Genomic DNA, 19,037 nt, shown 5'->3' on the forward strand with positions numbered 1-19,037 from the left:
CAAAATAAATGAATTATGAGCTTGAACACAGTTGCTCAAAGAAGCTCTTATTATGGCAATGCGGTTCTTCCTCAATCTAATGAAGTTTCAAAGTATACCTGAATGAATCTGGGATGTTGAATCCTCTAGGACAGGGGTCCCCAACCCCCGGTCCGCAGCCGTCTGACAGCCGGCCGCGAGAGAACTGCCAGCAACGGCAACTCACTCAGACTTTTCAGAACGCTTGGTGGGCGGGACTTTGCAGCGGTGCAGAGAGAGGAGAGAGACCGAGGTGAGAGACCATTACAACAAAGTATTTTTATGGTCCCGACAGTTTCCCCATATGACATGAGTCTATAGAAATCACGTTACTATGAAGTACATTCAACAGATGCTTTCATTACAACGAAGTGACCTTGAAATGCTTGAACGAATCATCCACAGAGCAGTTAGATCTGTTGTCGCAGCTCAGTTGTGCACGTTTGCACAACGATCCCCAAACAGAAACATTGTAAAAAAATCTCTTTCTTCGAACTTTCCTCGTACTGTTTTTTTTTTGCTGTTTTTGTTGTCTGTGGTTTTCAGTGATTCATTTTGCTTATTGCTTGTCAACATTTGAAAAACATCCATTAGAATTTAACTCATTGTCACCCTCCTATAGAAACGGCAGACACGAAAAAAAGATAGCAGTGTTAATGTTTGTGATGTGCAATCTGTTGGATTGGCAAATGTAAAGCATATGTCTTTATTATATGCAAAAAAAAAAAAGAAGAAAAATCTCAGATTGCAAACGTATGTGAACTGCTTAATAACTTTAATAATAATAGAAATGTTATGTAAATTGTGTATAAAACTGCCCCCCACCAACCCCCCTGACCGGTCCGTGGAAAAATTTGCATCTAATAAAGTGGTCCTTGCTGTCAAAAAGGTTGGGGACCACTGCTCTAGGACTATGCAGATCATCCACATCCAATAAAATATAATGCAGAAGGGTAACTAATAATAAATAATACAGTTAAGTATTTTTAAGGCTTGCAATGAAGAAAAAAGTATGGAGTTTAAAAAAAAAACAAAACAGTAAAGGGTGCTTAAGGTTGAGTGTCTTGGGGTTGAATCTCTCTTTTCATATCTGTGCTGGTTTTCTTCCCTCACCCAATAACACACGTGTCAGTTTAAACCAGTGGTTCTGAAACTTCTTTAGAATTTCTTGCATGGCGGATCCTTTAAAAATTGTTCGATGGCTCGCAGACCCTTTTATTAAAAATTAAAAAAATCAATATTATTTCAAGAATATTGGAGGCACCAAATATTTTGCACAAGGGTGCCACATACCCACTGCATGGCACTGCATAGGTACAGGCTGCTATGAATAAAACATTTTTGGACAAACAACTATTTATTCAGAAAATATTACGTACATCTTAGTTATTAAATTTAAGTTAAAATTTTAATGGGATGGATGCATCTGCTTTGCCTTAAAACCAGTTCTTCTATGTTTGGCTTTGTTTTGGCCAGTGCAACTCTCATATCATTTGTCGTGTCTAATCGGTTTCAAGATTTTGTTTTGATAGTAAGTAGTGTGGAAAAAGCCGTCTCACACTCATAGGTGGTTGCGAATGGAATCAACACTCTTAGAGCCATCTTTGCAACATCGGGATAGGACTGTGCCATTTTAATCCAAAAAATCACTACAACACATTTCACGGAAAACATGTTTTGCGCCCCCATCATTTATCAAATCAATAAACTGTTCTTGAATTAAATTGTCCTCTGAAGGCAGGTCACTAATGGAGAGTACAAACGGGTTATTGATAAATCATTGGTATTTTTCAAATTCTCGTTGGTCAGGAAAATAGTGAGAAATTTCTTCGCTAAGAATTGATACTGTACATGCTGTTTCATCACCTCAAGGATATCGTCATCAACGTTAAGCTCATTTTTATCAATATATGTGTTCAGCTGTGGAAATGGGGCAAAGTTCTTATTCTCTAACTTTCCATGTCATAGTTCGAGCTTCATTTTGAAAGCTGTCAGTTTTTCGTGACAATGGAGCACTGTGATATCTTTACCTTGCAGCACCACTTGCATTTCACCACGTAAAAACAGAAAAAATGTAAAATATGTTGTTTGTTGATTATCTGTATCCACCTTTAGCGCTCTTATTTGCTTCTAAAATATACGAAAACTGTTCGAGACTATTTTGATTCTACGAAAGAATCGATAATTTTTGATTATGATAAAAATAATAAGGGCTGGTTTGTGCCAAGTGATAACGGTGGGAAAACAATGCTGTGGCAGCAAATAACGGAACAGCGGATTAGTGGTCGGGGTAACGACAGAGCTCAGTCACTTACTTCCACTCGGATGGTAAAGGTTAATAATTATAAAAATATAAATAGTATAAATATGCAATCATGCGTAGTATGTGTCGTGATCGTGACTGAGAGAATAAAAGTGAAAAAAAAAAGAGGTAACTTTTACAAGTACTACAAATGTACACTGTCTGTTACAGACGCAAACCAAATGTATGTGTGTACTGTATAATATTAACAATAAGAGCAGCTCATTACTGTAAAATGGCAAATATCGGAGTCAGACAGGATCGAACCAGGAACTCTTGATTACAAGTCAGCAGATCTTACCGTTACGCCACAGAAGCGGTTGTATCATCCTTGAACCTTTTGTGAAAGTGTTTATTTGATCTTTGGACTTCAGGCTTCACACATTATATAGTTTATGCCAACATTTTGTCATTTACTACCTAAAATATGAAAACATTTCTGTTTTAACAATGTGTTTACACAGACTATTGTAGAAATGGAACACACATTATTGTTACAAATAACGATCTATTATTTCCACTCTAAAACTCCAGCACTTCACTCCCAGATAATCAAGGCATGAGCTAGGAGAACTTTGTGCACGGTCTGCGGCAGTGGGGGGATGGAATAGCAGGCTGCTTGTTTCTTGTCTTTATCGGCACATTTACAGGACAAAAGACGCTGATGGAGGGGTGCGATGGGATTTAAGGTGGGCCGGATCTACGAGTTTATTCATAGGCTCTGGTAATTCTAGTGTTAACCTACTGCTGAACTGACCTATTTTTTTAAATGGACATCAACCAGTAGCCTGTATACTTTTCAGACGCATGATTATTTGCCTGTGATGTAATTTATTAAATAACACCGAGGGCAAATATTAATACTTTTCATCTTTTGTGTTTTGGCATATTGCAGTTTGCATTTGTGTCTGTATCACAAAACTTGCCATGGACAAAACTATCCAACTCGAACAACAAGGGAATTGTTGTTAATTGATGACACAGACCACAATCAATAAAACCAGCCGTCACTTACCTAGATGTTTGTAATGAGGATTTTGACCCTGCAGTAATATTTTCACTCTGTCTAAAGGTGCAATAGTGGTTTTGGCACAACATCCTGCAACACCTGAACAGAAAAGAAAGAAAAAGAAAAAAAGAGAGAACAAATTATAGACATTATAAAAGATGTACATCTATTTACATACACATTGTATTCAAAATATTCAATGGTGCTTGAAAATTACTGAAACCTTCAGAATTTTCCGTATTCCTGCATAAATAAGACTTAAAACATCATCATCAGATTCATACAAGTCCTAAAAATAGATATGGAGGACACAGCTAAACAAATGAGAAAAATGATCATGCTTGGTCATTTATTTATTGTGGAAAATTAGCCAGGTGATGTACATATAACACTTTCTTCAAACCATTCTTCCAATAATGATCACAATGTAGGGGCAACAGCGCAGGTAAGTACAGACTTGAAAAAGTCCATCAGAACCGTTAATCAAGTCATGGAATACGTACACAGTAAGAATGCCAAATTGCAATGTTTCATACATAATTATAGGATAGGTACACTATAATAAGAGACACTTAAGGTAAAGCCTTGCTGATTTGAACTTTACAATTTGATAATAAGGAGTTCACAGATCAACAGCTTCAAAAAAGGTACCATAAGGGAGTTGCCACAAGCCATCTGCCCTTAGTAACTCTGCTTCAAAACCATCAAAACCCAATGAAACAGTATGTTTGTTAAAATATAGCATACTCTCAAACATTCATCTGTGTATTAGCAATGTTAAAAAATGTAACTCACCTCCAGCAACAAATGATCGGACAAAGTAAAAGTCTTTACGAGCTGGTGCCGGCAGCTCAGATGGACCAGGAGATGAAACTGTTGCCTCTATAGCCATGTGAAAAATCTTCTCATAACTTATTATAAAGCATCACATCATGCCTAGAAAGAAAAATGCACCTCACAATCATCAGTTAAAAAGTAAACATTATCCATTACAGAAGGTCATTAAACTCTTCACAACAGAACTTCACACACATTACGTGCTTAATTAACCATTTTCAGAAGAGTGCATAACTCCAGTGAGGCGGTCAGGCCTGTTTGATTACTTTGGCTGTTTTACGGTGTTGCTCATTTAAATCAGAATAGCAATTTACCCTGACGAGATTAGTTTCACAGTTTAACAACTGGAAATCGCAATTTAGTTAGATTACAAGAAAACACTCTAAAGACATTTATTAAAAATCACACCTCGATTACATCTTAGATAAACTGATAAACTGTGATAAACCCGTTGTCACGTTCATGTCAACTTGCCCATTGTCACCTACTACCTGCTTGGTGTTATACACTTCAATATAAGTCACAACTGTGGGCAGAAAAAAACAACAACCTTTGGAACAGAATTAGCATCAGCTACTGTAACCGTAGCCTAGACTTTGTCTCTTAATTTCCTTGGCCTGGATAACATTAAAGTTCACAGTCCACAGATTTTCTGATCTTGCTTAATCCTATGCAAAAATCTTAGGCCACCCAAGAAAAAGCTTGCTATGAGGTAGCAAGTGTTCTTTTCTTCATGAAAAAACTATACCCCTAAAAAGGGCTATATCTAACGTTGATTTAAAAAAAAAAAAAAAAAAAGTAGCAATATTTCTAAAACAACTCACTTTGGAACCCTGCCGTATAATTTTTTACAGGACGTTCTGTGGTACATTCCTCCAGGCATCCTGCAGGAATGCAATAAGCCGCTTTGCTTTAGGCAGCTTTTTTGTTTTTCTGCCTTTCTAAGTTATTGCACACAGTTTCAGTTACATTGAGGTCGGGGATGTCTTTGGTGGCCTGCCAGTATGTGTTGCACTTCCAAGTAAGAATTCCTCTGTACTCTCCATCTGAACTTGTGTGGTGCCAACGTGTCACCCATTGCATGGCTGAACTTGGGTCCTAATCTGGAATCCTGAGTTTGTTTGTTATATGGTGGGTAGGGCATTGTGCTGTATCAGCACATACTCCTTACCTCTCCCTCACTCTCTCTCTCTCTGTATATGTCAATAAATCTATAAAACAGTTAGCGTGCCATCTGCTGACTTCCAGGTCTTAACTGTTTTGACTAAGTATCTGGGGTTGTGGTCATGCTGAAAGATGACATTTTTGCTAATTAAGTCATTCTCTATAGGTATAGTATGATGAGACAAAATCCGTTTTATATGCTAACAGTCCTCATTCTAATGATTTTGACAAGATCCACTACATTTTTGGCATAAGTACTACCCTAGTCCATGACAGACATCTACAGTGCCCTCTATAATCTTTGGGACCAGGGCTGTGGAGTCGGTAGATAAATCCTTCGACTCCGACTCGTTAGTTTCTGGTACTTCTGACTCCGACTCCCCAACTCCTCTGTATTTAATATGCTAACACATTTTCCATGTTGATTAAAGGAAAGCAATATACATGTCATTCAACCACAGAACTACTGGCTAGGAAGCCGACTCTCTACACATCAGGCCATACCACACACCTACATCATTACACTTGTTTACACTCAAATGAACTTAAACACATTATATCTGAAATAAAATGAAAACACTTTTTGTAATGTATCATAATTCTGATTATAATATGTGAATGTCAGGTTGTATAATAGCTCAGCTGAACTTCACACTAGTAACACAACTACAACTTCACACTAGTTGTATAATAGCTCAGCTGAACTTCATACTAGTAACACAACTGGGGTTTATTCTTACATCAGAGAAGTACTTAGTTATGACTATTGTTTGTGAAATGGGACATTTGAACTTACTGTATTTTTTTTTCATTACAATTTAAATTTATTAAGAGTCGGAGTCTGTACATTTTTGCTGACGCTGACCCCGACTCCAGGTACCCAAAATTGTCTCCGACTCCACAGCCCTGTTTGGGACAAAGACACATTTTTCCTTGATTTACCCCTCTACTCCACAGTTTAAAATTGCAAATCTAACAATTCAGACTTGAGTAAAGTGCATAAGACTTTCAGGGCACCATAATGTTTAGGACAACTGGCTTCACAGGTGTTTGTGACTACTCAGGTTTTTTTAATTTATTCATTCATTAAGTACTAGGGTGTTGTACCGTGTTAGCCATTATGAATGTAGAGAAAAGCCAAGCAAAATGACACCTTTTATTGGCTAACTACAAAGATTACAATATGCAAGCTTTCGAGGCAATTCAGGCCCCTTCTTCAGGCAAGATGTAAAGATGATTACGTCTCGATTACATCTTTTCTGAAGAAGGGGCCCGAGTTGCCTCGAAAGCTTGCATATTGTAATCTTTTTAGTTAGCCAATAAAAGGTGTCATTTTGCTTAACTTTTCTCTTTATTCATCAATAGTATTGGTATTGTGATGTGTAGAGAGGTAAAATGAAATTTCTACTTTCATAATCAACCAACATGGTGTGGTTCAGCTAACCACTACCTCATTACTTTGAAGTACACACATAACCTCCAAATACAAGTTTACATGGTCAGATCTGTCATATTGCCACATTACTTCAAAACATCTACCTGTAGGTGTTTATTCATCCCATGGGGAAATTCCGTTTTTTAGAGAAGCTTAATATTTATATAATTTACACACATTTGAGTGGGGACCCAAAAATTACCGGAATTGGTCAATAGTACGAAAGTAAAGTGTAGTTATCATATATGCTGCCAGGTATCGTGTGCCTACAGGTCTAGTTAATCAGTCCACCAAGTGGCACTGTGCCAAGTTCACCAAGTGCATATTTCTGCCATTTACTCTACAACTGGTTTTCTTCAAGACACTCTGGTATTTTTTCAAAAAGACAATGATGATTGCGTTTCTTGACGCTGATGGACTTGTTCATTCTCTGTGAACTTTTATACAGTGGCATTACACTAAACTACTGATGCATCTAAAAGGAAAACATCATGAAAAGCACGTCTGATGCACCAAAGCAGTATCTTGCACCGTGACTGCATTGTCAGTCAAAGAGTTCTGGACCTGAAACAATGTGGTTGTTGCCTTTCACCCCCATATTTGCCAGATCTCATTCCCAACATTAAAACTGAAAACGAAGTGAAAAAAATTTGCTACTACAGGAAAAAAATCCAGCAAAAAACACAGTAGGCCCTAAACACTGTAACAAAAGAGGAGTACAGGATATAGAAGTGCTGGGACACGTGTAGTGCATCTACAGGAAAGTATTTTGAAGGGGGGTTTTGCTAAAACGCTCTTAGTTTCATTATATATATTTTTTATTCTGGGAATATTTGGGTTTACTCTAATATATATATTTTATTTATACACATACTGGAATGATGGATAATATGTTAAAACAAATATACTTTCAGTATTGATAAATTCATATTTCCTCAAAGTGCCTTTCTTAAAATTTAATTTGTATACTATTGTGAATCCAGCAAGAGTTTCGTGTCTCTTCAGTATCACAACAGCTACGGTTGAGTTTCAACGAACAATGTAAAAAACACGGCCAGAGAAGGCACCTCAACAAGTATTACAGGAAGGTATTTGATGCTGGTTATGCCAGTTTGTAATTTTATTCCTTCTATTGAAAGATTCCCAAACAAATGGGTAACAAATACGAAAAAAAAAAAAAAAATAAACTACCTTTGCCACAGGTGTCTGGCTTGTTGCAATGCAATTCTATGGTGTCACACTCTGCGGGCTGAATTTCTGACGGCTGTAATTTGTTGCTTATGCACTCAATCTGGCATATTTGTTGTGAACTGAAAATAAATGTGGGCTTTATCTGTATAATAAGCATATATCAGCTCCCTTTGAAAACCCAGGGCCCCCCGATACAGGCCTTGCTTCGCATTCAAGTTATTTACAAATTTGGATTTGAACAGCCACTGGCAGTTGGAACTCTTCTGACATCCACACACCGTTTATAACTTATTTTTGCTTTATCAATTAACGTAAAATTATAATAATGCACTCCAACTTCTGATACTTTACTGCACAGTTTCAGATTATGAGGTTTCCAAATAATGTAGATTCTTGAGCTTGGAGTGTAAACAGACAATCTCAGCATTTAAGTGTATAAATTAGCCTCTACCAATTCTATTGATTATGTATTTGTCTCTTTGAATAATATTTAATCTTTTGGGGTTGGATAATAGGCTCTGGGTCCAGAAGCATCAGATAAGGTGGTTTGGTAAGTAGTTCAGATGCTGGCCCACTTGGAGAAGACCTGGGGCAGACCCAGGACACACTAGATGGCTTGTCTATCTCTCAGACAGATGGCTTGGAAGCATGCAAGGGAGGATGTGGTGGAGGAGAGGGAAACCTGATTGACTCAGATCAACACGGTGTTACCATGACTAAATTAGGATAAAGCAGTGAAATAGATGATGGAAACGAGATGCATCCTTTGCTTGTCGTATCAACATTCTTTTAAAAGCTTAACCATTGTCCCTGGACCTAAGAAATCATGTCCAACCTGTATGAACTGACGATCCTCCCTTCGCAGTAACACCAACAGCAAAGAAGTGTTTTTAGACTCTAGTCCAAAATTAAATATGCTCTACTGCCCAAAGAACTAGATCCATTACAATTCACCTCATCACTCCAGTACATCCACAAAGGATGCCATTACCTTGATCTCACATACAGTACTGGCCCATCTGGACAACTAGAGAGGGAACTGTGTGTGAAATATAAATAAAATGTAAGTCAGCAGTTAACACAATAATATCACTCTTACCTCAATACTAATCTCTGGAACCTGTAGCTGTGCACTTCATTGTACAGCTGGATTTTTAACTTCTGACAGGTAGACCTCCATGTGGTTCATCACCCCTCACTCTCAACATACTCACAGGGCTCTGTTCTGAATACTATGCTGTACTCCCTCTACACATATGACCGTATATGATTCTTGTATCATTGCAAAGCTTGCTAATGACACAGCTGTAATTGGCCTGATATCGAACAACAATGAGCAAGCTTACCAGAATGAAGAGGAGAGACTGTCACACTAGCGTCAAGACAAGTTTACTTCTGAATTTCAGCAAAACAAAGGATTCAATAGTGTACTTTTGGGGGGTTGGGGGAGTGACAGCAGCAACACTAGCGTCCCTTCAGAATTAACACTCCGGTGGAGAGGGAGGACAGTTTCAGACACCTCAGTGTCCACATCACAGCGGAAATGACATGGTCCAAAGATACCAAAACCTTGGTGAAGGAGGCACAGTAACGTCTTTAAAACATCAAATGCTTCCGGTATTTCAGGTTGTTGTTATAAATTACTAAAGAACGTCCAGGAAGTATTACCGCATGTTTTGGAAAAAGCATAGCCCTGTAGTGAGTAGTGCAGTCAGCTAAACGCATCACCGGGTGTGCACTAACTTTCAGGACACCCACAAAAAGAGATGCCAGACCAGAGCAAAGAAAATTATCTGCGATACCAGACGGCCACTTCTCTGTGCTGCAGTCAAGAAAACACTACTGGTGCCTGAAGGTCAGTCCAGAGAGACTGAGAAGCTTTGGTCCACAGTCCACTTGTACCTTAAATGTGGAAAGACTCCAGAAAAACATGAAGCCCTGCTGTCGATTCTCTTACACTGAGTTATCAATTTATTATGTTCATCACATTTTGTAATTATTTTGTAATGCATACTGTCGCATGCATTTAACAAACTGATTCTTTCATATTTGTAAAGTGATGTTTTATTGCCAATTCTTCTTTAATGAAGTCTTGGAATTCAGCAACTAAGCATTTCACTACATACTGTATTTGTGTATAATGGTATAGGACAAAATTTGATTTAACGTGCAGAATTTCCTGTTTAGTATACATGATAATTTTAAAGCAAATCAAGACAACTTCCTGTCAGCTGGTGTTGCTAAATCGGCCCAGTATGGGTTGTTTATGGTCACTGCTGGACTACCACTCTGTCCAGTGTGGGTCAGTTCTTACCTTGTGCCCAATGCAGCTGGCACACACTCTGTAACCCTGAACTGGATTCAGTGAGATCAGAAATGGATGGATGATCCAATGGTCTAGTCTCTGGTCCTGACTGCTCAACAATTTGAGCAAAATTAAATTTTGTCAACTTCACTGCTTCTATGTTTATTTTAACGTGTTACTGTTTGTGAATTGTCATAATATCAAGACAATACACTCCATTAATGCAATATTTTAAGCAGATTATTAAAATTCTGAGTCACAGTAAGATTTGGGCTTCTCACACAAGACAGAAATCAGAACCCTAGACGGAACGCCAGTGCAGCACTGGATCAACCTACACACACACACACACACACACACACACACACACAGGACGACTTTTATTTGAGTTCTGGGATGACAGCTGTGGTTACCTCTATAAAACGTGGGGCTTCTACATGATCAGGGGTAAGGCCGGGAGTGCAAGCAGGTCCAGTGACCTGTTTGGATGCAGAAGGTCCGACCACTGTGCAACTCATTCGGAATGCCCGGGATCCCCAGATTTACGATGTCGTTAAAAGGACAGCAAAGCGTGCACGTCTGTCCGAATATTCGCAGCGGCTAAGATCAGGGTGATAATATGTCCCTGTCCAGCCCATGATGTCGCGCAACGCGAACGTGAGGTTTCAGTTTGGATCTCTTACTTTAACTAGAAGGTGAAAATGCAGGCGTCTCGTGGCTCACAGCAGGCGTGTTCGTACGTAAGGGAGCCGCACGTGGTCAATACAAAACAGGGTAACCTTGAGGAGTAAATTAAGCAGGCGGTGCTTGGAGTCACAGTGACACGGCGTGGTTGCGCCCTTCTAAAACTGCAGCAACGACAATAAAATGCCGACAATATAATAAGTTACAGAAAATAGAGGCGACCTACCTTCCTTGCTAAAACGGCGGTTCGCTCCGAGCAGCACGACTGTAGGCCCCGTTGCTTCATTATCTGCTGGTCAAGGTCAGCAGCGCCCAACTAGTAGCAAGGGTGGGCTTCACATAAGACCGAATGATTCGACAAATCGATCAGTCGTGAGATCGACACCAGCCTTGGCTTTGCTGCCCCCCAATGTCTCACGACAAATAACCAAGAGATGCCCGTTTGCCTTTAAAATGAAGTAAACGCGGAGCAAACGACACACGGTATCAACAGCAGCAGCCCCTTCTGTAATCCCGTCCAGCGAGTACTTCTTTTAAAATCCTGTGGTACAACACACTGCCTTCGCCAGGTCCACGTCTTTGCCCTCTAACCTACAAAAATATCAGAAATAGCGACGGATGGAGGAGGTGGAACAGTAAAGGTTATCGTGGCCATTCAGAGTAAAGATCTGTTGCTAGGTGTTTATATTCTAGCCTGTGATTGGTTGACTTTCTGCCCATCAACTCAGACGCTCGAACAGGAACCAGTTGAAGGAGGCGGAGCTGAAATTTCCCACTTGCCGTTTCGATACCAGATTGGTAGCCGCTCTTTAAAACTGTTCAGTCCAGTTTTGCACGAATGTGTGAAGTGCCTTAGAAAAGTGGTTACCAGCCTGCATTCCCCAAAGACACCCCCACTGGACCACGTGAGTATGTGAGGATTCTCCGTACAAACTTCCCCTCTTGTGCTGCTACACTGCTTGTATTTTAAGGAATAACGCACAATTAAAACGTTTCAAAAACGACCTGTACGTTTTCCACACTTGAAGCTGTGCAGAGGAGAGCAACCAAGTAAAACCAAGTGCATCCCAGGACTTCGGGACATGTGACAGACTCAGAGCATTAAATCTGTTTAGTCTTGAGCGGATTGAATCACCACTGGAAATTAAAGTGAAGTGCATTTCGGACTGAAGCCATGAAGCTCTTCTTTATGCAGAGTTGTGGGAGTGTGGAACAAATTACTGAGATATGATGAAGCAGAAACCCTGACAACCTTTAAGAAGAATCGGGATGAGATATTGGGACAGATTAGCTATGAGCTAAACAGATGAGCTTAATGGACTCAATGGTACTAAATTTCTTACATTCTTATGTTCTTAAAACATAAAATGAATATGCATTTTTTAAGGATAAATAACCAGTGATTACCATGATTAATTAATAGTTAATTGTAATAGATTATCTAATCTAATTATTCAGAATGTGTCACTGCAGGTATTTTTGACAACAACAAAAGTTGCTTACTACTCAATTGGATTAGGCATTACTTTTTAAATTAAGCATACAGTCGTGTCCAAAAGTTTTGAGAATTACACAAGTATTGGGTATCACAAAGTTTGCTGCTTCAGTGTTTTTAGATCTTTTTGTCAGATGTTTCAATGGTATAGTGAAGTAGAATTACAAGCATTCCATAAGTTTCAAACCCACATATTCTGACAAACTCCAAGCATCGATTATGCAAGAATGGGCTGCCATCAGTCAGGATTTGGCCCAGAAGTTCATTGACAGCATGCCAGGGCGAATTGCAGAGGTCTTGAAAAAGAAGGGCCAATGGTGCAAATATTGACTCTGTGCATAAATTTAATGTAATTGTCAATAAAAGCTTTTGAAACTTATGAAATGCTTGTAGGGGTAAACGTTAACATTCAACATTATACATAGTTATTGTCTGTTTTTCTGTTTTTCACCTGCATTGTTATCATTCTTTAATTTAATATTATTTATTGTATCAGTATGCTGCTGCTGAAGAATGTGAATTTCCCATTGGGATTAATAAAGTATCTATCTATCTATCTATCTATCTATCTATCTATCTATCCTTCAATATACTATAGAAGCATCTTGACAAAAAGATCTAAAAACACTGAAGCAGCAAAGTTTCTGAAAACCAATACTTGTGTCATTCTCAAAACTTTTGGCCATGACTGTGCAACTATTCAGTATTTCTAAAAAAAATTTTAAAAAATCACAATTTTTTAAATGCAGCATTAATCATTGTACATATGTTTCATAACTTAAATGCATAAAGCAGGGTTCCTCAATCACAGTCCTGGAGGGCTGCAGTGGCTGCAGGTGTTTATTCCAACTAGTTTTCTAATTAGAAAGCAGTCCATGCTGATAGTGAAATGTGGTATTGAACTATTTAGCTTGTTAATGCTTGCATTCATCCAAGAGCAATTTTAATTGCACTGTAGAGTTTCATGTGGTTTGTGGACCAGAATAGATATAAACTTAATGGTCCTTCCAATTCACCTCTCATTCATTTCTAAACATTTTTTATCACCGATACTTCACGGTAAGCACGTTAGCTGGAGTGCTTCTGGTTTATTGGTTATCTGCATCTCACTATTAACTAATGTCTAATTAAGAAAACAGGCAACAATTAAAACTTAAATGCAGCTGCTAAAATCTAAAATAGGCAATTAAGGGTTCTGAATGGTAACAGGCAAGAGAACTAAAATTAAGCCCAAAAAAGTATTGCTTTAGTAGTAAATAAAAGGGATTTAATTAAGAAATTTGCTAAAGTGAAAGCCTGCAGCCATAGCAGACCTCCAGGACTGTAATTGAGGACATCTGATCTACAAAGTAACTAAAATTTGTCTTTGATGAATAAAGGCACTAACAAGGCATAGAGTTAAACACCAACTTTCATTATCAGCAAGGACTGAGTTCTAATTAGGACACTAGCTGGAATGAAAACCCGTAGCCACTGCGGCCCTCCAGGAATGTGATTGAGGACCCCTGGTATAAAGCAACTTTATCATCCTCTTGATTCAACACTAGAGCATCTCCATCAGCAACAGCCACGTTTAACACAAGTGGAAATGCAAAGGCGTTTTTTTCTGCACATACAACAATGAAGTCCACAGAAAAGACAAACATATTGTGTAGGATGGTCAGCCCTGACAGCTGTGTGACTTTAAAAAGTGAGTGCCATGGCGGTATGTGTGAAGTCGGCCTTCTGTTTCCTTCACAAGACTGTTACATCTTTGGCACATTGCTTAAAACTCTGTTTCTTTATGTCAGTGTGGCTTGTTGCCTACTTTTCACTTTTTCTTGTTGGGTCATTGTGAGCAGCCCATTCCAGTTCTAACTACAGGTTAGTACTATAGCAATATAAATGAAATGAATGTTAAAGTTGGTCTTTGAGAAAACTAACGGTCATCTTGTGCCATATAAAACAAGATCGACGAACTGGCTGCGCTGGTGAAAAATGTCAGAACCTACAGAGAATGCAGTTTGTTGTGTTTCTGCGAAACGTGGCTAACTAACACCATCCCAGATGCTAATGTGGAGCTACCCAGGTTTAGCACAGTTAGAGCGGACAGAGACGCAAGTACCTGTGGGAAGCACAAAGGAGGAGGACTCGCTCTCTATGTTAATACACGGTGGTGTAACTCTGGACATGTTAAAGTCAAAATCTCCACTTGCTGCAGGGACATCGAACTGTTGGCCATAAGTCTGCGTCCCTATTACTTGCCCAGAGAGTTTGGACATGTCATTGTTGTCATCGTGTATATTCCTCCTCGGGCGGACGTGGAGCTAGCGAGTGACATCATCCATTCTGCTGTTGCTAATTTACAAACGCAGCGCCCCGAGGCACTTGTGCTAATCGTTGGAGACTTTAACCATGTGACGCTGGACAAAACATTACCTGCATTCTCCCAGTATGTGGACTGCAACACCCGGGGAAATAAGTATTGATTTACTGTATGCAAACGTTAAACACGCATACAGTGCCACCCCGCTGCCTGCGCTTGGGAAAGGAGATCATAACCTGGTTCTGCTTCAGCCTCACTACAAACCAAAAGTGAGAGTCCTACCTGTAACCACACGATCATTCAGGAAGTGGACCCCGGAGACTCAGAATGCTCTGAGAGAATGTTTTGGAACTACAGACTGGGATATCCTGCAGGGATCACATAGTGAGAACATTGAGGAGGTTGTTGACTGCATTACTGACTACATCAACTTCTGTATGGACATTGTAGTTCCAGTAAGAACTGTACGCTGCTATGCTAACAACAAGCCATGGATTACAAGTGACATCAAGGGCCTTTTGAACCAGAAGAAAAGAGCCTTTAAAGACGGTGATCAGCATGAGCTCAAGCGCGTGCAGAAAGAACTCCGAGTCCAGCTCAGGGCAGCGAAGGAGCAGTACAGGAGAAAGCTGGAGCAGAAGTTGCAGAATAACAGCATGAAGGAAGTGTGGGATGGGATGAAGATCATCACTGGCTGCAGCTCGAAGCGGGGTACCACCATCGAGAGAGACGTGAAGAGAGCAAACCAAATGAACATCTTCTTTAACAGGTTTGACCACCCACTCTCACCTCGGAGTACTGCACTCTCTACACATCCTTCTGCTGATACCAACATAGGAGAGACATCCCCACCCACAATTACAGCAGCGCAAGTGCGCAGAGAGCTGAGGAAACTTCGTGCCAGCAAAGCAGCAGGTCCAGATGGAGTATCGCCACGACTGCTGAAGGTCTGTGCATCAGAGCTAGGGGGTCCTCTACAGCGCATCTTCAACCTGAGCCTGGAACAGGGGAAAGTCCCGAGGCTTTGGAAAACATCTTGCATCAGCCCAGTCCCAAAGGTATCACGTCCTGGTGAGCTGAATGACTTCCGGCCTGTCGCTCTAACATCACATGTGATGAAGACCATGGAGCGGCTGCTGCTTCACCATCTGAGGCCACAGGTCCAACACGCCCTCGACCCTCTGCAGTTCGCATACCAGGAGAAGGTGGGAGTGGAAGATGCCATCATCTATATGCTACATCGATCCCTCTCCCACTTGGACAGAGGCAGTGGCTCTGTAAGAATTATGTTTCTAGACTTCTCTAGCGCCTTCAACACCATCCAACCTCTGCTCCTTAGGGACAAGCTGACAGAGATGGGAGTAGATTCATACCTGGTGGCATGGATCGTGGACTATCTTACAAACAGACCTCAGTATGTGCGCCTCGGGAATTGCTGATCAGGAGCGCCGCAGGGGACTGTACTTTCTCCGGTCCTATTCAGCCTATATACATTGGACTTCCAATATAACTCGGAGTCCTGCCACGTGCAAAAGTTTGCTGACGACACTGCTATCGTGGGCTGCATCAGGAGTGGGCAGGAGGAGGAGTATAGAAACCTCATCAAGGACTTTGTTAAATGGTGTGGCTTAAACCACCTACAACTGAACACCAGCAAAACCAAGGAACTGGTGGTGGATTTTAGGAGACCCAGGCCCCTCATGGACCCCGTGATCATCAGAGGTGACTGTGTGCAGAGGGTGCAGACCTATAAATACCTGGGAGTGCAGCTGGACGATAAATTAGACTGGACTGCCAATACTGATTCTCTGTGCAAGAAAGGACAGAGCCGCCTGTACTTCCTTAGAAGACTGGCATCCTTCAACATCTGCAGTAAGATGCTGCAGATGTTCTATCAGATGGTTGTGGCGAGTGCCCTCTTCTACGCAGTGGTGTGCTGGGGAGGCAGCATTAAGAAGAAGGATGCCTCACGCCTGGACAAACTGGTGAGGAAGGGAGGCTCTATTGTTGGCATAGAGCTGGACGGTTTGACATCCGTAGCAGAGCAACGGGCACTCAGCAGGCTCCTATCAATTATGGAGAATCCACTACATCCATTAAACAGTGTCATCTCCAGACAGAGGAGCAGTTTCAGCGACAGACTGCTGTCACTGTCCTGCTCTACTGACAGACTGAGAAGATCATTCCTCCCCCAAACTATGCGACTCTTCAATTCCACCAGAGGGGGTAAACGTTGAACATTATTCAAGTTATTGTCTGTTTTTTTACCTGCATTTTTTATTACTCTTTAATTTAATATTTTTTGCTGCTGGAGTATGTGAATTTCCCCCTGGGATTAATAAAGTATCTATCTATCTATCTATCTATCTATCTATCTATCTATCTATCTATCTATCTATAACATATTGTAGCAACACAGTACTCCGTTTAGGAAGAAGGTGTGGCAGAACAAAGAAGCAATTGCAGAAACCCGTTGCAGTTTCCGTACCACCAAACAGTGCAATGACAACCCCGCCACCATACTGCACACTGTTGTAATCTGTCTGACGTACTTGCTGCCGCACCTGCAGACCCTCCCATTGACTCCAACACAGCCCTTTCTTTTTATTTCACTCAATCACAGGGCTGCCCCTTTTTTCCTCTCAGTGCCAGTATTTTGCATATTTCCCTGATTAACATGACAGGCAGCTCTTCATGGTGTTTACCTTCTCCCTTATAAGATCCTTGGGTCTCACGGCCATGGTATGTAACCAACGACTTGATTCATCAAGACACCAAATCCCTTTCGATTCAACAGTCCATTCAGAACAGTTCTATCAAACTATTTACCCAACTAGAAACTCACCCAAACAAAACTCTTCAAGGAATTCTCCAATATGATAAATGTCAATACAAGAAACACAAAAGACCAAAGGCAATACTGGATGACTAAACACCTAAATCATCCTAAAATTCAGCAACAGAAACTTGCACAACCCCTAACCAAAACAGCCAAAACTCATTGTTATGAGACAAGTTAACAAGAATCTCACAGATTAAAAACACAGAGATGAAGGAGTGTGAGAGGCATTGCCTCGGTCCTCCATGAGAGAAGAAAGATTCCAGTCCAGCCACCACACTGCATCCTGGATAAGATGTTACAGTATTTTGAACATTGATGAAGAGGTCAGCTTTTAAAAGATAAACTTGACAGTCCTGCTGTCACTTTGATTTTTTAGTGATTTTAATATTTTGCAGCTATTTTATATTATTTTCATTCATTGTTCAGCCCCCCAGAAAGCTAACTGAGGCTCCTCAGTTAAGAACCTCTGCCTTTAAAGAACTGTACAGTACAGCTAGTACTTAACAAAAATAAAAGTTAACTTTCCACATACTTGACCAAACTCATTGAATAACTGCCTTAATGGAAATATGATTACATTTTTTTAATGAGATAGATGAAATAATGGAAACACCTACCAATATAGTACCACACCATGTGCCAATGGCTTCTTGCTCTTTACTCCACTCTTTTAGGTAGCTGGTTGTCCTTACAAGAGCCGCTCACCGTTGCCACACTAGTTAGGATACTCATGTGACTTTGGCAGGCCTTCCCTTTTTAAAGGCTTTCTTGCAGCTGGCACTAAAGCTGCTCTTTTGCATAACAGAATGTCAGCTCTAATTTTTTTGATGACTCATCCCCTGGTTGATGCTGTCATACAGATCCTGAACTGAGTGTACTGGAGTATTGCACCATTCTTCATGAAGAAAAGCCTCCAGACGTTTGAGGGATGAGGGAGGTGGACATCAGTTTTGCACTCTGTATTCCAGAACCTCCCATAAGGGTTTAATGATGTGTCACATTTTGTGGTTCACCTTATAGGCTTTGTTTGGGGGAATGAGAGGGGGCAATACAACTAACATTGTCATCTCCTTCTCTCTCCAGAGAAACTGCCCGGTGGGGGCAACTGACTCCACCCCTTCCAATTCACTTTCCATAAATGCATCCTGCACTCTTAAAAATAAAGGCACCAGAGAGGCTCTTCAGAGTGATGCCACAGGGGAACCATTTTGATTCCCAAAAGACCCATCCACATGCAGGTTCCAGAAAGAGTCTTTAATTATTCATAATATCTATAACAGGCTCCACACTGTAAATAACCATGAATAGATGGTAACAAATTTATGAAATACAAAATGGTTCCTGGTTTTCCAAGGATCTTTGCTGCAGATAATAACACAAGTAAGTTCAGGTTTTCTTAATCGATTAATGTTCTGATAGGTTTCCCACCATTCATTCATTTTTTTTTTTC

General features: G+C 40.3%; 1 protein-coding gene across 2 annotated transcripts in view; it reads right to left on the bottom strand.

Moving 5' to 3' along the window:
* slc25a16 (solute carrier family 25 member 16) overlaps window positions 1-18,223 on the bottom strand; it is a 46,027-nt gene extending 27,804 nt beyond the window's left edge. Inside the window, exons 1-3 of one of the 2 annotated variants that reach the window (XM_051923508.1) lie at window positions 18,205-18,223; window positions 4,125-4,265; window positions 3,336-3,428 (exon numbers count right to left, since the gene is read on the bottom strand). In XM_051923508.1, the coding sequence (XP_051779468.1) occupies window positions 3,336-3,428; window positions 4,125-4,221 (190 nt within the window). In that variant the 5' untranslated portion in view covers window positions 4,222-4,265; window positions 18,205-18,223. Of the gene's footprint in view, window positions 1-3,335; window positions 3,429-4,124; window positions 4,266-11,171; window positions 11,588-18,204 lie in introns of those variants that run through there. The other variant, XM_028795939.2, reaches the window with a different exon arrangement.
* Window positions 18,224-19,037: the final 814 nt, after the last annotated feature.

Source organism: Erpetoichthys calabaricus, chromosome 2 (assembly GCF_900747795.2).
Source record: "Erpetoichthys calabaricus chromosome 2, fErpCal1.3, whole genome shotgun sequence".
Lineage (NCBI taxonomy): Eukaryota > Metazoa > Chordata > Cladistia > Polypteriformes > Polypteridae > Erpetoichthys > Erpetoichthys calabaricus.